This window comes from Stegostoma tigrinum, chromosome 7 (assembly GCF_030684315.1).
Source record: "Stegostoma tigrinum isolate sSteTig4 chromosome 7, sSteTig4.hap1, whole genome shotgun sequence".
NCBI classification, from domain to species: domain Eukaryota; kingdom Metazoa; phylum Chordata; class Chondrichthyes; order Orectolobiformes; family Stegostomatidae; genus Stegostoma; species Stegostoma tigrinum.
In genome coordinates this window covers 65,664,907-65,687,138 of record NC_081360.1, presented here as the reverse complement: position 1 = coordinate 65,687,138, position 22,232 = coordinate 65,664,907, and the positions used below count along the sequence as shown (strand labels likewise).

The window sequence follows — 22,232 nt, the reverse complement described above, 5'->3', positions numbered from 1 at the left end:
CTGTCACCCTTACCTGGTCTGGCCTATATGTGATTTCAGACCCACATCAATACGCTTGACACTTGTTAGGGATGGGCAATAAATGCAGGCCTAGCCAGAGGCATCCTCATCCTGTGAATTGATTGTTTTTAAAAATAATCCCTTGAAAGAATGGTTAACCAAGGTTAGAAATGCAAGTGTATCAAAAATGCTTTGTCTTCTCTTGGATTGATAGTGTTATGAAATCAGTACAATCATTTTCATTTCAGATTCTTAAAAGCGTGCCATTTTTATTTATGCATTTTATTATTCTTCATCTGATGAAAATTTGCAGGGGAAAAATATTCTAATTCAGTTATGCTCCAGTACACAATGACAATTGCGCCTTTGTGGCGCAACGGTGGTGTGCCTACGTCTGGGTTAATCTTACATAATTTGATTTCCAAAGTTATAACATTCACAGAATCAAAGAATTAAGAACCAATAGCAAAACAAGAACATGATTTAGTGGCAATATGACAAAAATGGTGAGGATTAGGTTGTCATTAATTTTGGTGAAAAGGTAGAAAATTTATAAGAAAACAGAAATGTCACTTGGGGTGTCAGCACTGATTAGTGAAGACATTTTTGCATTGAAAAAGAAAGTGTGTCGTTCAGGGAGGAAGGACAGAATTTATTTTTGAGCAGTAAAGCAATAAAAGTATGCCCATGCATTGGGCCCATGTCCCATATCTCCGAATGTAATAGTATCACCTACGAGGGAATGAAAACTCTTATTTTGATAGATGCAAGAGTGCATGCCCAATACAAGGTCAGAAGAAATCAGTTCAGTGGGTCAGGCAGAGGTGGAAACAATAGGTCTACAGTGCATGTACCGCAAGGATCTGTTTTGGGGCCACTGCTGTTTGTCATTTTTATAAATGACTTGGATGACGGCGTAGAAGGATGGGTTAGTAAATTTGCGGATGACACTAAAGTCAGTGGAGTTGTGGATAGTGAGGAAGGATGTTTCAGGTTACAGAGGCACGTAGGTAAGCTGCAGAGATGGGATGAGAGGTAGCAAATGGAATTTAATGCAGAAAAGTGTGAGGTGAATAACTTTGGAAGGAATAACAGGAAAACAGAGTATTGGGCTAATGGTAAGATTCTTGGTAGTGTAGATGAGCAGAGAGATCTCAGTGTCCATGTACATAGATCCTGAAAGTTGCCACCCAGGTTGATAGGGTTGTTAAGAAGGCGTTTAGTGTGTTAAGTTTTATTGGTAGAGGGATTGAGCTTGGGAGCCATGAGGTCATGTTACAGCTGTACAAATCTCTGGTGCAGTTGTACTTGGAGTATTGTGTACAGTTCTGGTTGCCGCATTATAGGAAGGATGTGGAAGCTTGGAAAGTGTGCAGAAGAGATTTACCAGAATGTTGCCTGGTATGGAGAGAAGCTCTTATGAGGAAAGGCTGAGGGACTTGAGGCTGTTTTCGTTAGAGGGAAGAAGGTTAAGACGTGACCTAATAGAGACATAGAAGATGATCAGAGGATTAGATAGGGTGGACAATGAGAGCCGTTTTCCTCGGATGGTGATGGCTAACATGAGGGGACATAGCTTTAAATTGAGGGGTGATAGATATAGGACAGATGTCAGAGGTATGTTCTTTACTCAGAGAGTAGTAAGGGGAGGAATGCCCTGTCTGCAACAGTAGTAGACTTGCCAAGTTTAAGGGCACTTAAATGGACATTGGATAAACATATGAATGATAATGGAATAGCGTAGGTTAGATAGGCTTCAGTTTGGTTTCAGAGGTCAGCGCAACATTGAGGGCCGAAGGACCTGTACTATGCTGTTATGTTCTATGTTCTATGTTCTATGCATCATCTTTAGTGACCTTGAGGAGGAGAGAGAATAAGCCATACAAAGTTGAGAATAATAATGTAGGAAGGGTCTTAAATCAATTTAAAGTGATTGGCAAAAGAACTAACATGAAATATGCAGCAAGTGGCGGGAATGCAATTAAGGTTTATCTGACTTGTTTTAGGATAGCGTGATTGTCCTATGAAGAGTGGTTGGGAAATTTGGGCTTGTATTCTCTCGAGTTTTTAAGGATGGTAGATGACTTCATTGAAAGCGACAATATACTTCTAGGGATAGACAGAATATTTTGCCTGACTGGTGAGGATAAAACAAAGGGTTGAAAATTTAAAAAATATGGCAGATGCCACCTAAAGTCAAGATGGTGAGAAAGTACTTTACCCAGAGGGCTGTGAACTTTTAGTGCTCTCTTCTACAGAGGGCTCAGCCTTTAAGTATAGTTAAGGTAGAGATTGATACACACCCATTCCATGTGGCTTACAGCGTTAAGGGGATTAGGTGTGGATGATGAATAAAAGACATTGAAACATTTGATTAGCCATGATTGTATTGAATGACAAGGTTGGCTCAGTAACAAGAATGGCCTCATACTATTTCTAGTGCAAAGCTTGTGAGGTTAATGGGTTGGCTACTAGGAAGATGATGTGGATATTTGATGCCTCAGAAGCATGTTCAGACTGAAGCCGGATGCCACTGGCAGATGAGTACTCATTGTTGCTTTGTGTCATGCTGAAAATTGAAAATGGGTAATGGGGAAGAAAATGGCTGTGAGTACACTTGGAATAAGCAGGGTTAGTCATTCAAATTGTGAGGGAAAGATCTGCAACAAACATCGATCAAAAGGCTCTTTAAGGGAAACAAAGTAAGTCATAGGCCCATGTATTACACAGCACACAGGCCAGCCTAAACATTGAACCTTTCTGTACATTGCACCTTCCCAGCGAAGCCAATGCTTTGACAGCTACACTTTTGAGTACAGAGGGAGCCAAACATGAAAGCTGTTGAATGAGGAGCGACAAACTTGTTACCATGATGCAATGCCATGTGTACATATTGTTTCCTGTGCTTCCGAATGATGCAGAAGGCTCTCAGTGCATGGAAGCTCAACTGTAGCCATTTAGAGCTGCTGGAGGGTGTGAAGATGTGTTTAGTGCCCATACTAAGACACTTTAGAGGTAACATCAGGAACATTTTTATAGACAATGATAGTGGCGTTTTTCTGGCCCATGCCACCAAAAGTACACCCAAATGGTTTTTTTCTTTTGCTCCCTCCCACTATGTCCCAGTGTAGTTCCAGTGTAGGAGTGGAAGCCACTTTGAAGTGGAAACTACTGGCCCGGGAGCTTAGGTGCAATAACTCTAGGTGTGCCTGCATCTACACAAACCACATACCAAGTGTTTTCTTGCTCCAGTTGAGCTTCCAACGATCAGTGTGGAGCAAGCAGGTTGGGACAGAAGGCCCTGTCAACTCTGTAATGTCCTGAGTAGATAATGCAAGATATCTCTGTGTGGTTCAACCTTCAGTTGCGTCTTCTGGTGCCACATTAATCTTTGTTAAGTAGGGCATCTGGGCTGAGGTCAAGTTTCCAAAGCCAAACCTTACTGGACCTGGGGATTAATGATTGGCTTGATAGAGTGTAGGTGTATGCATATCTCCAGCAGATCCTGAGGTTGTTGGGCTTGGTTCTCCATGGCAATCGCCAACCTCTCCATAGAGGCAGACAGATGGTCATATGATTCTGTGCACTGCTGCAGCTTTTGGGTGATAAGTGCCGTTGTGGCCCAAATGCCTGTCAGCCATTTCAACTCCCCCTTGTGCAGTAGGATGAAGTCCTCGATTGCAGATACCACAGAATCATCTCTTCCCTGGGGCTGAGCAAACGTCTGGTCTTCAGAAGTCCTCTTAGTGCCAGTGACCTGGGGCATTTCTTCCTTAGCTAGCTGCAGGAATGTCACAGTGAGGTGCTCACCAGATTGTCTTCCTACACTTTCTACACCTATGGTTCCTCCCTGAGGTTTCAGCATCTGGGCTGGTGAGGAATGCAGGATGCAGCCTTGCTGATGTTATTTCTAAGGCGTCGGGACTCTTGACCTCAGAGATCAAGGATGGCACTTCTGATGGAGCCAGGTGTTACTCCACAGAGGCCAAGTGCAGGCTAAGTGGAACCTGCAAGGATAAAGGTTTTGAAAGTAGTGTGCACAGATTGAGAGTGACAGTCCAATGATATGTGAAAGTTGAAGTTGAATGAAGAGCAGTATTTATTCATTTGGCAGGACATGGATATATCTACAAACTCACAGGACCTGTCCCAGTCTTTGCTTTGTATGGGGTAAGGATACAAATGTCAGCGGCCCCTCTATCCGCTTGGACTCTCTCTTCCCTGTTATAGAGTCACGGAGTCATACAGCATGTAAACATACCTTTTGGTTCAACTAGTCCATGCCATGTTCCCTAAAAAAAAGTCCCACTTGCCTGCATTTAGCTATATCCCTCCAAACCTTAGATAACAACATGTGGAGCTGGGTGAACACAGCAGGCCAAGCAGCGTCTTAGGAGCAGGAAAGTTCACATTTTGGGACTAGACGCCTCATCAGAAAATCTTCTGATGAAAGATTTTCTGATGAAGGGTCTAGGCCCGAAACGTCTGCTTTCCTGCCCTTAAGATGCTGCTTGGCCTGCTGTGTTCATCCAGCTCCACACCTTGTTATCTCGGATTCTCCAGCATCTGCAGTTCCTATTATCCCTCCAAACCTTTCCTTTTCGTGAACTTATATCCAAGTGCCTTTTAAATGTTGTAACTGTACCTGCATCTACCACTTCTTCTAGCAGTTCATTCCTTACATTTCTCTCATAATGAGGAAAAGGAGGCCAAAATTATTTGATTAAAATGAGACATTGGTGTGCAGAGGACAATTTCAAGCTTTTCAGATGACACAAAACTTGGAACAATTGTAAGGAGGCGTGACGAATGAAGGGTAGTTGTGAGGAGAATAGTGTAGAATTCCTGAAGACATAAATAAGTTGATGGAGTGGACAGATAGTTGGCAGATGAGTTTCAATACAGAGAAGTGTGAGCTAATGCATTTTGGTAGGATGAACATTGAAAGAAAATATAAAATAGGGGGTACAATTCACTGGTGGTGGGGGTCTGGCGGTGAATGTAGAAGCAGAGGAACCCAGGTGAATCTGTGCACATATCATTCAACATGGCTGGACAGGCAGAAAGAGCAATTAATAAAACATACAATGTCTTAGTATTTATCAATGAGTACAAGAGCAAGGAAATGATATTGAACTTCTTTAAGATATTTGTTAGACATTTCTTGGAGGATTGTGTACAGTTCTTTTATAGAAGTATGCATCTGCACATTATAGAGACTGCCAAAGCAGTCAGCAAGAATGGTTCCAGGGATGAGGAACTTGCGTTATGAGAATAGATTGGAGAATCTGGGACTGTTTTCTTTGGAGAAAAGGAGGCTAAGAGAAGTTCTGGTAAAGGTTTTGAAAATCATGAGTGGGCTGTATAGAGTACATAGAGATGAAATGTTCCTGTTCATAAAGGGAATAAAAAGAAGAGGACATTGATCTAAAGTGATTTGCAAAATAAGCACGGGTGAAGTGACGAAAATGTTTAGACTCAGTGAGTAGCTAGGGTGTAGAACGCACTGCCTGGAAGTGTGGTGAAGACAGGTACAATTGAGATATTGAAGAGTGCATTGAATGATTATTTGGATAAATAAAACATAAGGGTATGAGGAGAAAGTAGGACTAGGCTGTACTAGGTAATGATGCTCATTTAATGACCCGGTTCAGGCATAAAGGATTGAATGATGTCTTTTTCTGATTCTCGGATCTCCGTGGGTGCCACTATTGTTAGTTCTGGTGCATGTAGGGGAAAGGTGGTGGGTTTTCCTATCGGACTGAGGAGTCAGCCTGTTGTGAAAGAGGGAAGGCGTTGCATGTGATAGTAAGAATGGCAGAGCTTGATCCTTGATGGGAGATGGGTGCAGAAGCAGAGAAGCAGCAAATGTGGAGTGGCAGAAAGCAAAGCATGGCATTCTTCTGCTGGTCCTCTGGGGAGAGCCTGTCTCTTTGCTGGATGACTGTCTACCGGGATCGCCAGGTCCCTGTTGGAGAATCACAGGACCATCTTCTCCCCATCTTATGTTCAGACTACAGCCTTGACTGTGTGGGTCAGTCAATGCCAGGTTCACATCAGGCTTTTAAAGATGGCACTGGAGCAAGGGGTGATGTGTTCTGGCAGATATCTGTTGAGTGATGAATTGTTTCAGAAATCAGATGTGAGTGAGACCATAGATAAAGGGTAGGTAATTAGTTAGGTGAGACTGGTAAGATAGGTTGAGAAAACACATGGCCTTGCAGCAAAAATCCCTCCAAAAAACTTGATGAAACTCAGATTTAGCCCAAAAAGTGTCAGATATATCCATATACATCTAGATATATCCGTGTATATATCAAGAGAAAGGTTCCCATAGGCTATAAGGCACAGAAACAGAAGTAGTCCATTGAATCTGCTCTGCCATTCAATGAGATTATGGCCGGACTGAATAGTCCCTTGCATAGTTTTAGCGAAACCTCCCTACTTTGCTACTCCATTCCCTTTGAAATAAAGGTAATCATTTCATTTGCCTTCTGACTATCTGCTGAGCTTCAATGCTAACTTTTTCAGATATCAGCATAAAGACTCCCAAATCTTTTTGTTCCATAGATTTCTGTAGTCCTTCGCCATTTAAATAATATTCAACTCCTCTGCACTTTCTGCCATATAACATAACCTCACATTTCTCCACATTAAATTACATCTGTCAATTTTTTGTCTACTTGCTTAATCTGTCTATATTCCTCTGTAGACTCTTTGTGTTGTCCCCACCTTTTGCCCTCCCACCTACATTTGTGTTATCCACAGAGCTGGCTATGACTCATATACTTCCCTCATTCAAGTCATTAGTATATACTAAATAATTGTGGCTCAGCATTGACCCTTGTGGCACACCACTAGTTAAATGTTGCTATCGCAAATCTGTGTCTTCTATTAGTTTGTCAATCCTCTACAACATTATGTATGCAACACTGTCTGCTTTTTCCTCAGACTATTCTACCAAATTTGCCAGGCATGATTTCCCTTTCATGAAGTCATGCTGACTTTTCTTGATCATTTTATGCATTTCTAAATGGAATGTTATTACATTTTTAATAATAAAAAAAAGTAATGTTACTGTGGTCCCAGAGGACTATAGGGCTGCTGTCTCAGTTGTGAAAGACATCCTGTGGTGATGTAAGCTGAGAATCACCATACTTCAGGCAAGGGAGAAGTTGTGAAGGAGGGATGTTACTGGTAACCTGAGCCAGAACAAGCTTCTAACATTTTCCCAATAATAGACATTAAGCCAACTGGCTTATAGTCACCTTTTTTTAAATGTCTTCTTCCTTTTATAAATAAATGTGTTACATTGGCATTTTTCCAATCTTCTGGAACCTTTCCAGAATCTAAAGAATCTTGGACATTTACCTATAGTGCACCCATTACCTCTGAATCAGGTCCAGGGGATTTATTTGTTTTTAGCCCCATTAATTTCCCTAGCACTTTTTCTCTAATGAAAATTATTGTAATCATTTCCTCTCTTCATATGACCCATGATTATTTAGCAATTTTGGAATGCTAATAGGATCTTTTATTGTGAAGACTGAAACAAGATATTTATTCAGATTCTCTGCCACTTCCTCGTTTCCATTATTATTTCTTTAGCCTCATTCTCCATGGGGCAGACGTTAACTTTGGTATCACTGTTTTTATGTACTTAAAGAAGCTCTTGCTGTGTGTCTTGATATTACTCACACACTTGCACTCAAAGCTTATTTTCTTCCACTTTATTTATTTGCCTATATAATAACTGGAAAGCAAATAACAGAGTTTGAATCTTCTTGCTTACTTTTCCAGAATAAATCTGGGCTATAGATTCACTTCCTATGATTTGCTTTGGTATTGTAAATATATTTGAACTAACAAGCAAGTGTGACAGACATGTGGACATGTGCTTCACGTGTGATATTTGAAACGTGTTGTATTCAGGTGGATTGATAATGATTTATAAATGATATGCCAATGATTTATTCAGTTATACATAATTATGTTAACTACACATTGTACATAATTTAAATAACTTTCTTTTTCCCAGCTCATCGTTGTATCCAAAATTCCTGTGGAGATGGTGCAACCTGTGTTGAAATCCACCAAGGCTATTTTTGTGAATGTAACTACAATTATTACTATGAAGAAACTAACAGAACCTGTGTAAAAGGTAAGGATTAAACTGTTATTATTAGAAAAATAGAAACTATACACATTGTTTACAAAAAAAACTTCACATAAAGTGTAGTCTTTGTAAAATAATATCTCAAATTCCCATTTTGATCATGTTGAATATCTGTTTAAAAACATAAAAAAATGTAAAAATAGAATTTATCTAATTTAGACTAGTTAATAGAGGTCTGATTGACTGAAATTTAGGTCATGAACTATGATATATTTTAGAAGAAAAAGACTATAAAATGATATGGGGTCGAAGTAAAAGGAGTAAAACGTGAAATCAGGAACATGATTAGACAAAATGAAGGTCCAAAAATAACTGAAGAGCAATGATAACCATAATAGATGATATACCATTATATTTGTTTAGGTACAAACATTGTCAATGTACTAGCATCTTAAGTGTAACGTAACATGTTGAAACTTTTTGAGACACTTTACAGGAGCATTCATCATCACAGGCTCAGCTTGAATATTCTGTATTTGGGTGATGTCAAGGTCACAGAGATAGCAGTGAAGGTTTGCTAGTCACATTTAATGATGCTGTGAACAAGGCATCATTCAGATGTCATGCAATTTTCCTGCATGAACTGAAAATCTTTTGTTATAAACTTCTAAAGAAAATTTTCAAATGTAAAGATGATGAACACCGATAAAACACATTCCAAAACCTTGTATTAAGAAATTTCCTTGAACTGAATAACTGTGCCAGAATATAGTGCTGAAACAGACAAAGGACAAGAAATTGAGAAATAAGTTATTGTCATTTATAAAATACTATGCTACATATTCTAATGTTTGAGTAGAAGATAATCAATTGATTGCCTTTTTTAATATCTAGGCCAGAGCTTTGGTGCAGAACTGACCCTGAACATGGAATTTGTTCAAGCTATGACGAACAAAACATCCATAGAATATAAAGAACTCTTAGACAATGTAACATCCTTTGTAAGTACTTGTAGCTGAAAGCACAATGTTCAAAAAGAACTGAAAGAAACAAACCATTTAAAAAAAAACAAAATCAGTTGTGACTAAAAAAAGAGAGATGACCAGGTAGCATACTATGTTGAAACTTCAGCAGAATACACTGTGAATCTCAGGGCATTGATTTCTAAATGGTGTCATTGAGCCATAGAGGTATACAGCACATACAAAAGCCCTCTTGGCCCATTGAGTTTATCCTGGTCTAAAACAATCACCTAACTAATCCAATTTCATTTTCCAGCATTTGGCCTATAGCCTTGTCTGCCTTGGCATCACAAGCGCACTTCTAAATACTTCTTAAATGTTATAAGGATTTCTGCCTCGACCATCCTTCCAAGTAGTGAGTTCCAGATTTCCACCACCCTCTGTGTGAAAATGTTTTGCCTCACATCCCCTCTAAACCTCTTTACCTTAAATCGACGTCCCCAATCATTGATCCCACCACCAAAGGGAAAAGGTTCATCCTGTCTATTCTGTCTATGCCACTCGTAATTTTATACATCTCAATCATGAACCCCCTCCATCTTCTCTGATCCAAGGAAAACCCTCTCCAGTGCAACCACATCCTTGGATAAATGTAAATTCCAGAATGGCACACAATACTGTAGCAATGACCTGACCAAAATTTCATACAATTCCAGCTTCACCTACCTGCTCGAAATTCTATGCCTTGGCTAATGAAAACAAATATCCCATATGCCTTCTTAACCACTTTAGCTACCCATCCTGCTATCTTAAGTGACCAGGGGACATGCACACCAAAGTTCCTCTGATTCTCGGTGCTTCCCAGATCTCTACTATTCATCATGTATTTCCTTGCATTGTTTCTCCTGCCCAAGTGCATCACTTCACACGTATCCAGATTGAATTCCATTTACGACTATCAGCCCAAGTGACCAACCCATCCATATCCTTCTGTAATCTAAGGCTATCTTCCTCAGTTTTTACCACTGCACCAATTTGTGTATTGTCATGAACAGTCACAAAAACATTCCTCGACCATCACAGTCTGCTTTCTGTTACTTAGCCAATTCTGTAACTAATTTACCAAATTTCTTTGGACCCCATGAGTTGTTACCTTCTCTCTCAGTCTCCCATGCAGGGCCTTATTGAATGGCTTGCTCAAAACTAAGTAGGAATTGAAAATTATTGCCAGTTCCCTCCCTTCCACCAACAGCCTGCCATACGTTACATCTGGCCCCAGATATCTATTTATCTCAGATTTTCTCCCTGCTTTCTACACCAACATTGTCCCTCTCACCAGTGAACACTGCCACAAAGTATTCATTTAGAGCTCTACCTACTGTCTCCTGCTCCATGCACAAATGAACTCTTTGACTGGTAATAGGCCTTACTCTTTCTATAGTTATCATTTTATCTTTAAAGTGCCTGTAAAATAACTAAGGGCTTTCCTTTATTTTAATTTCCATTATTATTCCCAGTTCCTTTATGCTCTCCAGTTTCCTTTTTATGTTTTCTCTTGCATATTTTGTACTCCTCTAATGCTTCTGCTGTTTTGAGATCTTAATGTTAGCCATAAACAAATGCAAAGTTAATTTTGGAAAATTCTTGTAATGAAGCACAGAACAGAAGCTGGGCTACTTCCACAGGAACAGAGTGGCTGGAGAGTAGGGGCACCAATATCCGCACCAAGTTGGTGTCCTTAGCCCACACTTATGAGTTATGATCCTTATAGAGATAGACTGCAACAAATCTTTTTGCACTATACTTGACTGGCTCTCAATGCTGCCAGTCTAATCAGGAGGAGAGCATCTCTAGAGCCTTGGCAACCTCACCAGTAGAGATTGATACTCCTGGTATAGGCTGCAGAATGCAAGGATGCCTCAATGTGGTGGGGCCCTCAATGGCTGCTCATTAAAATTTAACCTGGATATAGACGCATAGCTAATTCAGGGTGGAGAGGAAAACCTTCTGCTGGATCAGTCAGTGGTTCATGCATATCCTTTTTGCAGCATGGAGCCTTTGGTTCTGATGGCTGTTTGGCCTGAACATGATGGTCACCTCTGCAGGTAGAAGTGGGGGATCTCTACTGCTGGAGAGTTGCTTAGGGTGCTGTAAAATCTCTAACTCTGGCTTTCTCTATGCAAATTGATTCCCTACATCCGTACGGAAGAAGCTTATCCATTTTCTATCACAAGACTGAAAAAACTCATCAATAGCATGACTACATTGAATAGTCATCTCAACATTATTTTCCATCTCCCCATTATTTTCACACCCAGTCAATCTCCAAGTCAACCATCATGGGGCAATGAAAGTTCATTCCATTTCTTCAATGAGATCCATTGCTAAATGTACCACTTAAAGGGTGTTTCTACTTCAGCATTACTTGAGTTTTGGTACAAATTTGGTGACTAATTTCTTGAGTTGAATTGGTAAAGGGATATGAAGAACATAAGAGGGAGAAGCAGGAGTAGATCATAAGTCAGATCCTCAAACCTGCTTCTCAATTTAATAAGATCAGGGCTAATCTTTGACTTAAAATCCATTTCTCAACTGATCCCCATATGCTTTGATTTCTGCAGTCTAAAAATCTATTAGTCCCAAAAAATGAGTGTCCACTGATCTCTACGTTGAAAATTCCAAAGTTTCACTATCTTCTATATACAAAGTATTTTTTCTACATTGCAGTTAAGATTTATCATCCACTCCTGAGACAATGCATTTTAGTTTTAGGTTTCTCAGTCAACAGAAATTGCTTCTCAACACTGACTCTGTCAAACTCTCTTAGAGTCTTACATGTTTCTTTGAGAACATTTCTCATTTGTACGCATGCCAGAGAACATAAGCCCATTCTACTCAATCTTACCTCAGGAACAGGGACTGAACCCTGTGTTTTTGGCACCAATCAGCCCATCACACTGGCTGTCCAGTTGGGCCCAGCCACGCTCATGAGATCTAGTTGCTGTTATGACATAAATGTTGACGGTGTAATGCACAGTGAAGAAGGTTACCTCAGAGTACAACAGGAGCTTGATCAGATGGGCTAACTGGCTGAGGAGTGGCAGAAGGAGTTTAGTTTAGATACATTTCAGAAAGGCAAATCAGGGCAGGACTTATACACTTAATGATAAGGTCCTGGGAGTGTCACTGAACAGAGACCTTGGAGGGCAGATTCGCAAGTTTCTTGGAATTGAAATCACAGATAGGTAGGACAGTGAAGAAGGTGTTTGGTACGCTTGCCTTTATTGGTCAGTGTATTGAGTATAGGAGTTGGGAGATCATTTTGTGCCTGTATAGGACATTGGTTTGGCTACTTTTGGGCTCTGTGTGTAGTTATGGTCTTCCTGCCATAGGAAAGATGTTGCAAAACCTACCGAGATTCAGAAAAGATTGATGAGGATGTTGCCAGGATTGGAGGTTTTGAAGTATAGGGAGAGGCTGAATAGATTGGGGCTATTTTTCCCGGAGCATTGGAGGCTGATGGGTGAGTTTGTAGAGGTTTATAAAATCAAGAAGGGCATGGGTCAGATAAATAGACAAGGGCTTTTCCCCAGAAATAGGGAGTCCAGAATTGGAGGGCATAATTTTAAGATGAGGGGGGGAAAGATTTAAAAGGGACCTAAGGGATAGCTTTTTCATGCAGAGGGTGGTGTGTATGGAATGAGATGCCAGAGGAAGTGGTGGAGGCTGGTATGATGACAACATTTAAAAGGCATCTGGATGGGTACATGAATTGGAAAGGTTTAGAGGGAAATGGGCCAACTTCTGGCAAAAGGGACTAGATTTATTTAGGATATCAGGTCAGCATGGATGGGTTGGACACAGGGTCTGTTTCCGTGCTGTTCATCTCTGTGACTCTATTTACACATTCACATTGTTGCCTGAAGTGATGGATGGTATTGGAGCAGGCTCCAATTTCTTTCCAACACAAAAAAACCTAAAGAACTGCGGATGCTGTAAGTCTGAATCAAGGCAAAAATTGTTGGAAAAGCTCAGCAGGTCTGGCAGCATCCGTGAAGAGAAATCAGAGATAAAGTTTTGGATCCGGTGACCCTTTCTCAGACCTGCTGAGCTTTTTTCAGCAATTTCTGATTTTATTTCTTTCCATCACAGGGCAGACCAGGAATTTCACCCACTCTTATCACTTGCCATTGTTATATTTGAAAAACATTTGCAGGTTTATATTTAACCTGTTTGAGGCCATATTATTAATGCATCTTCCGTAAGAATCAATTCCCAGAATGGATCTTGAACTAGAACTTTTGCTCAGATCATAAGATATTCCCAGCAAACCCTCTCTGAGGCAAATATTTCTTTCCTTCAGGAAGTAAACCAATATTGCACTATAAATAAATGTTATATCACTAAAGACTGTTCAATTGCTATAAGACTTGTTATTCTTGTTCCTCAACACCCCTATAACAACAACAAAGATGCTATCTGCTTTCCCAATTGCTTGCTATTCCTGCAAATTAACTGACTGCATTGTTTAAACAGGACACCTAAATTCCTCTGAACATGAAAATTTAACTAGTTTTGTTTTCTTTTTCTGTTATTCCTGCCAAAGAGAATAAATTTCATTTCACTGCATAATACTTTAATCATTGTATTCTTGGCCACTCATCACTTCTTCAGTCTCCTTCCTCATGACAAGGGTTTGATGCAATGTCGAACCAGTAGCTTTGTTGTAATCAACAACATTTTTGTGACTAGATTTTATTGGGTCCCTTTTAAATCTTTCTCCTCTCACTTTAAAAACATGGCCCCTAGTTTTGAAATCCTCCATCCTAGGGAAAATATCTATGCACCTCATGAAGGCATACATCAACACAGAGGATGCTATCGGGCACCAATAGCCCTGGCCACATTCACTACTGATTGCAGAGCTCACAATTACTTTGAGGTAATAGTACTGTCAGAGAAAGCCCCTAAATGACCATTATGGATTCACTTTGCAGCCATCTTGGGAGATATTTTAATTGGTGAAGTGAGGAAAGTTTGGGTCAATGTGGGCAAATAAACCATTTAAGAGTGATGTTAGGTTAAGATCCTGACATCATCCTACTTTCTTACTTTTTTCACCGGGACAGCCTTGTAGACAGATCCCTGAGTGTTAAGCATCCCATTTCTTAAACTAAGGGACGTGATACCCTAATATATATCACCCCACAGACTTCAGCTCACAGAAATTGTCTTTGAGTCTGGATCCTGCAGATGTGATGACAAGGCTCCTCACAATCTTTGACATGCTTCAATTGCAGCACAGCACTTGCACTGCTATCTCTATTTGCTGTTCCATCTACTTAATTGGTCTATCTATTTAATCAATTTACTTTTAGTATTTTGATTACTCGGTCCATTCTAAGTTAACAGTGAATGCATTTAAATTATTCAAGTAGTTGTGGTTTAAATTGTTTAAATGGTTTAAAAGAAATAAGAATGAGAGGGCACAGGTGTAAAGTGGTGAACAAATGAAGCAGTGGTGATGTGAGGAAAATAACTTCTACTCAGCGGGTAGTTAGGGTAATTAATGCATTGCCTGGAAATGTGGTGGAGGTGATTTGAATTGAGGCATCCAAGAGGGCATCGAATGTTTATGTGGATAGAAATAATGTGCAGGGATATGGGGAAAATGCAGAAGTTCAGCATGAGGCAACATAACTGGTAAAAGTACAATGGGCCAAACGGCCTCCATCTATGCTGTAACAATTCTGTGATTCAGTAGTTCTGGTTGCAGTAACATAACCCCTGTAAACTAATGGAAGCAATATGTAGCTTTTGCTTCCCCCTTTTGTAACTAATTTCCAACATGTATCAAATTTCCAACAATTCCACTCTGAAGGGGAAGAGTAAATGTGGATCAGTAAAAAATGCATTTCATTGTATAATCAATTAATAATGAAGGATGATTTAAGCTATACGTTCTAATAATATTTCAACTTTGTTACAGTTTAATGAGTCACTTTTCTCGATTGGAGGCTACAAAACAACTTTAATACTTGAAGTTAGGTAAGAATAAAATGTAATTTTAAATATCTGTTGTCTGTGAAATTAATTTGAAATATGGGCAGGATCATACAACAATATTGATATACTAAAACAGGAAATAGGGAAATAAAATCCCCAAAATGAAGAAATGACATATCTAACAAAAAGAAAATCAATATCATTAGTGCTGAATTATGTTTCACTCTTTGTCATTGAAATTTCTCTTTTAGTAACAATCCTGTTAAGGTCAGAAATGTTATTGTTAGGCTTGATAATTGCCCACATTGTTCTTTATTAGGTTTTAGATTCATAAAGACATATAGCACAGAAACAGACCCTTCAGTTCAGCTCATCCACGCCAACCAAGTTTTCCAAACTGTACTAGTCCCATTTGCCTCTATTTGGCCCATATCCCTCTAAACCTTTCTTTTTCCTGTATCTGTCTAAATGTCTTTTAAATGTTCTCGATCTACCTGCATCTATCACTTCCTTATTCCACATATGTACTACCCTCTGTGTGAAAAAGTTGCCCCTTAGTTCCCTTTTAAATCTTTCTCCTCTCACCTTTAAATTATGCCCAGAGATAGCAAGAACTGCAGATTCTGGAGTCAGGGTCAATACAGTGTGGAGCTGGAGGAGCACAGCAGGTCATGCAGCTTCAGAGGAACAGGAAAGTCAATATATCATGTCGGGACCGTTCATCAGTCCTGTTGGAGGGTCCCGACCAGAAACGTCGACCTTCCTGCTCATCTGATGCTGCCTGATCTGCTGTGTTTCTCCAGATCTACACTGTATTAAAATTATGCCCTCTAATTTTGAACTTCCCTACCAAAGGGAAAAGATCTTTGCTATTTACCTTATCTATGCCCCTCCTATGCTCCAGGGAAAAGAGTCACAGTCAATCCAGACACACCTCAAAACTCAAACCTTCCAGTCCCAGTAATATCCTTGTAAATCTTTTCTTCACACTCTGCAACTTATTATCCTTCCTATAGAACTGTGCACAGTAGTCCAAAAGTGGCATAATCAACATCCTACATAACCACAACCTCACATCCTAACTCCTGTACTCGATGGTCTGAGCAATGAAGACAAGCATACCAAGTGACTTCTTTACCATCCTGTTAACTTGTGATGCAACTTTCGAGGAATTCTGCACCTGAAACTTCCCAATAGAATACTATAGGAAAAGATGAAATACTTCTTTACCATCCTGTTAACTTGTGATGCAACTTTCAAGGAATTCTGCACCTGAAACTTCCCAATAGAATACTATAGGAAAAGATGAAATACAAATGTTGGAAATGTTTTTAAACAATTGCATTTGAAGTAGATGGTCATATCCTATGTGTTTATATCCATTTATATTGCTATTACACCACCAATAAGGAATTACTGTCGACAATTTGCATATATCACCCTTCATCTTGCAAAATGATCTTAGCACTTCAGAGAAGCCTAATTAAACAAAAATTGACACTGAACCAAAGAAGCAGTTATTAAGAATGGTGACGAAAATTATAATTGAATAATGGCTTGAAGGAGGAGATTCAAGTTAGGGAGCGAACTGGAGAATGATCTATTGCAGAATCAAATGGTAAAGGACAGAAATGACACTAATCTTTGGATAATTTCAGAAACTTTACTTACAGAAATATACTTCTAATCTGCCATTACAATTTCAGTTTGTTATTAAAAATGAGCCCAAGTAAATTTTCAATTAATATCCTCCATCTACATACATTTAACTACATTTAATAAATAATTAACAGAGAAACAGAAAGTTTTAGGGATGGGTAATAAATGCTGCCCCAGCCAGAGGAGCCCACATCCTGTGATTGGTTTAAGGCAATGCTTCCAAAGTTGGGGCAAAGTGTTTGGGATATACACCAGAAGTCAGAGTCAAAGAAACATAGAGATCTTGGAGAGACACAGGTCTTGAAAATTTATAGAAGTAGGAAAGGTATATTTAGAACTTTGTGAGATTCGGAGCCAATATACGCCAGTGTGCACACTGTGTTGATGGGCAAAGTGGATGTAATGTGGCTTAGGATATATTTTGCAGAATTTGGATGAATCAACATTTATGGAGAGTGGAAATTGAAATGTTGACATGAAGAGCACTGGAACTAGTAACACGTTAGGTGACGGAGATAAAGGTGAAAGTTTCAGGTGCAGGTGGGCTGGGGCAGATGTTGACTTGGTTCATACAGTGAACATAGAACATAGAACAATACAGCGCAGAACAGGCCCTTTGGCCCTCGATGTTGCGCTGACCTGTGAACTAATCTAAGCCCCTACCCCTACACTATCCCATCATTATCCATATGCTTATCCAAGGACTGTTTAAATGCCCCTAATGTGGCTGAGTTAACTACATTGGTAGGCAGGGCGTTCCACACCCTTACCACTCTCTGAGTAAAGAGCCTGCCTCTGACATCTGTTTTAAATCTATCACCCCTCAATTTGTAGCTATGCCCCCTTGTACAAGCTGAAGGCTGTACATCCTCGGAAAAAGACTCTCACTGTCCACCCTATCTAATCCTCTGATCATCTTGTATGTCTCCATTAAATCTCCTCTTAGCCTCCTTCTCTCCAATGAGAACAGACCCAAGTCCCTCAGCCTTCCTTCATACGGCCTGCACTCCAGATCAGGCAACATCCTGGTAAATCTCCTCTGCACCTTTTCCAATGCTTCCACATCCTTCCTGTAATGGGGCGACCAGAACTGTATGCAATATTCCAGGTGAGGCCGCACTAGTGTTTTGAACAGTTGCAGCATGACATCACGACTCTGGAACTCAATCCCTCTACCAATAAAACCTAACACACCGTAAGCCTTTTTAACAGCACTGTCAACCTCGGTGGCAACTTTCAGGGATCTATGTACATGGACACCAAGATCCCTCTGCACATCCACACTACCAAGAATCTTTCCATTGACCTGGTATTCTGCCTTCCTTTTACTCCTCCCAAAGTGAATCACCTCACATTTATCCGTATTAAACTCAATTTGCCACCTTTCAGCCCAATTCTGCAGTTTATCCGAGTCTCCCTGCAACCTGCAACATTCTTCCACACTGTCCACCACTCCACCGACTTTAGTGTCATCTGCAAACTTACTAACCCATCCACCTATGCCTGCGTCCAAGTCATTTAAAAAAATGACAGACAGCAGTGGTCCCAAAACAGATCCTTGAGGCACACCACTAGTGACCTGACTCCAGGCTGAATATTTTCCATCAACCACCACTTGTTTCTTTCTTATAGAAAGTCAGTTTCTAAACCAAACTGCTAAATCTCCCTCAATCCCATGCCTCTGTATTTTCTCCAATAGCCTATCATGTGGAACCTTATCAAAGGCTTTACTGAGATCCATGTACACCACATCAACTGCCCTTCCCTCATCCACATGCTTGGTCACCTTCTCAAAAAACTCAATGAGGTTTGTGAGACACGACCTGCCCTTGATGAATCCATGTTGACTATCTCCAATCAAATTGTTGCTTGCTAGATGATTATAAATCCTATCTCTTATAACCCTTTCCAAAATTTTTCCTACAACAGACGTAAGGCTCATAGGTCTATAATTACCTGGGTCATCCCTACTGCCCTTCTTGAACAAGGGCACAACATTTGCAATCCTCTAGTCCTCTGGTACTAAACCTGTAGACGACGAGGACTCAAAGATCAAGGCCAAAGGCTCCACCACCTCCTCCCTAGGTTCCCAAACAATCCTCGGAAAAATCCCATCCGGCCCAGGGGATTTAGCTACCTTCACACCTTCTAGAATTGATAACACTTCCTCCTTACTAACCTTAATCCTTTCAATTCTAGTAGCCTGCAACTCAGTCATCTCCTCTACAATATTCTCCTGTTCCTCAGTGAAAACAGATGAGAAATAATCATTTAGCACCTCTCTGATCTCCACAGGGTCCACACACGACTTCACACTTCTGTCCTTGACTGGCTCTATTCCTGCCCTAGTCATCCTCTTATTCCTCACAGACCTATAGAAAGCTTTAGGGTCCTCCTTTATTCTACTTGCCAATGTCTGCTCATGTCCCCGCCTTGCTCTTCTTAACTCTCTCTTTAAATCCTTCCAAGCTAACCTGTAACTCTCCATCGCCTCATTTGAACCATCTCGTCTCATTGTCACATTAGCCTCCCTCTTCTGCTTAACAAGAGATACAATTTCTTTAGTAAACCACGGTTCCCTTACCTTATCACTTCCTCCCTGCCTGACAGGGACATACCTATCAAAGACACGCAATATCTGTTCCTTAAACCAGCTCCACATTTCGATGGTCCCCATGCCCTGCATTTTGCTAACCCATTCTAATGCCTCCTAAGTCTTGCCTAATCGCATTATAATTGCCCTTCCCCCATATATAACTCTTGCCCTGTAGCATGTTCCTATCCCTTTCCATTGCTAAAGTAAACATATGGAAACAGGAGAGGAGAGGTAATACTGCTGGGAGTTTTTTTATAGGCCTCCGCAAAGTTCCAGGGATGTGGAGGAGAGGATCGGCAAAACTATTCTGGGCAGGAGTGAAAGGAACAGGGTGGTCATTATGGGAGACTTTAACTTCCCCCATCTATAACTCTTGCCCTGTAGCATGTTCCTATCCCTTTCCATTGCTAAAGTAAACATATGGTCACTCTCTCCAAAGTGCTCACCTACCACTAAATCAAACACCTGGCCTGGTTCATTACCAAGTACCAGAGCCAGTGTGGCCTCCCCTCTTGTCGGCCCTTGGACATACTGAGTCAGGAAACCCTCCTGCACACATTGGACAAAAACTGATCCATCTGATGTACATGAGTTATAGCATTTCCAGGCAATGTTAGGGAAGTTAAAGTCTCCCATAATGACCACCCTGTTCCTTTCACTCCTGCCCAGAATAGTTTTGCCGATCCTCTCCTCCACATCCCTGGAACTTTGCGGAGGCCTATAAAAAAAACTCCCAGCAGTGTTACCTCTCCTGTCCTGTTTCTGACCTCAGCCCATACCGCCTCAGTAGACGAGACCTCATCAAAAGTTCTTTCAGCCACCGTTATGCTGTCCTTAACTAACAAAGCCACACGTCCCCCTCTTTTACCACCTTCCCTGACCTTAATGAAAGATCTAAACCCTGGAACCTGCAACATCCATTCCTGTCCCTGCTCTATCCATGTCTCCGAAATGGCCACAACATCGAAGATGGAAGATTAGTTCTTGTGTTGGAGAGGGTACAAGAAAATTGTCCAGCTTCAGACCCACAGTAATGTGATGGGTCTCACTTATTCTCTGAAATCACCTTGAACAAGTCACTCAGTTGTATCAAACCATGAGAGAAAATTAAAATAAGACTAAAACTGGATTAACTTCCCAGAATCAATCTAGGCACCAGAAGTATAAAAAAAAAGCACATTACAACTAATTAAACTGAGGACTTGCTCTCAAATTGGGAGACAAGTCAAGCAACAGCATGAAGTAGCCAAATGCAACAAATCCTTACAGTCATGTCCCAGACTCCACTCAGCAGCAGGGGTCCAGTTGGAGGGAGAGTGTTGGAGGCGGACAAAGGGGTCTGTAGGACAAGGACAGCACTCTTGTTTTCCAATGATTTCCCCTGATTCTTATTGATTTTAACTTTGCTGGGGCTCCTCGTGGTCAAATGCAGCCTTGGTGTCAAGGGCAATCACTCTCAATCCACTTGTGGAACTCAAGATAAACAAGTGTGGAGCTGGATGAACACAGCAGGCCAAGCAGCATCTCAGGAGCACAAAAGCTGATGTTTCAGGCCTAGACCTTTCATCAGAGAGGGGGATGGGGTGAGGGTTCTGGAATAAATAGGGGGAGAGGGGAAGGCGGACCGAAGATGGAGGGAAAACAAGATAGGTAGAGAGGAGAGTATAGGTGGGGAGGTAGGGAGGGGATAGGTCAGTCCAGGGAAGATGGACAGGTCAAGGAGGCGGGATGAGGTTAGTAGGTGGGAAATGGAGGTGTGGCTTGAGGTGGGAGGAAGGGATGGGTGAGAGGAAGAACAGGTTAGGGAAGCAGAGACAGGCTGGGCTGGTTTTGGGATGCAGTGGGGGGAGGGGACGAGCTGGGCTGGTTTTGTGATGCAGTGGGGGGAGGGGAAGAACTGGGTAACTTCCCTAACCTGTTCTTCCTCTCACCCATCCCTTCCTCCCACCTCAAGCCGCACCTCCATTTTCTACCTACCACCTCATCCCACCTCCTTGACCTGTCCATCTTCCCTGGACTGACCTATCCCCTCCCTACCTCCTCACCTATACTCTCCTCTCTACCTATCTTGTTTTCCCTCCATCTTCGGTCCGCCTCCCCCTCTCTCCCTATTTATTCCAGTTCCCTCTCCCCATCCCCCTCTCTGATGAAGGGTCTAGGCCCGAAACGTCAGCTTTTGTGATCCTGAGATGCTGCTTGGCCTGCTGTGTTCATCCAGCTCCACACTTTGTTATCTTGGATTCTCCAGCATCTGCAGTTCCTATCATCACTTGTGGAATTAAGCTCTTTTGTCCATGTTTGAATCAAGGCTGTAGTGAGGTGAGGAGGCAAGAGGTACTGGCAGAATCTAAACTGGACTTCTCTGAACAGCTTATAGCTGAGCGAATACTGCATGGTAGGTCTGTTGATGACACCTTCCATCACTTCACTGTTGATCAGCAGTAGACAGATGGGGCAATATCGGACAGGTTGGATTTATCTTGAAATTTTCTACATGACTGGGTCAATGCCAGTGTTATAGATGCATGGAAACAGCTTAGGTAGGGGACCAGGTAGTACAAATCTTCAGTACTATTGCCAGGATGTTGTTAGGTTCCAGAGACTTTGCAGTATTAGTACATTCAGTTTTTTCTCGATATCATGTGGCGTGAATCTAGTTGGCTGAAGATTGGCATCTGTGATAATGTGGATTTCAGGATGAAGTCAAGATGGATCATCCACTCAACACTTCTGACTAAAGATTGTTGCAAATCTGTTAGCATCACCATTTTGCACTGATGAGTTATGATCCCTAATCATTGACGATGGGGGTATTTGTGTCGCCGAGTCCAGTGTGTTGTTTAATTACTCATCACCATTCACAACTGATTGTGATAGGATTGCAGAGCTTAAA

The 22,232-nt window shown here is 41.1% G+C and overlaps 1 protein-coding gene across 12 annotated transcripts in view; it reads left to right on the top strand.

Moving 5' to 3' along the window:
* The window catches only part of LOC125453840 (mucin-13-like), a 110,116-nt gene that overhangs the window by 57,372 nt on the left and 30,512 nt on the right, over positions 1 to 22,232 (top strand). For all 12 annotated transcript variants that reach the window (XM_059647372.1, XM_059647371.1, XM_059647369.1 and 9 more), the window contains 3 exons: positions 8,039 to 8,161; positions 9,011 to 9,117; positions 15,068 to 15,126. In XM_059647372.1, coding sequence (XP_059503355.1) covers positions 8,039 to 8,161; positions 9,011 to 9,117; positions 15,068 to 15,126 — 289 coding nt within the window. The remainder of the gene's footprint in view (positions 1 to 8,038; positions 8,162 to 9,010; positions 9,118 to 15,067; positions 15,127 to 22,232) is intronic.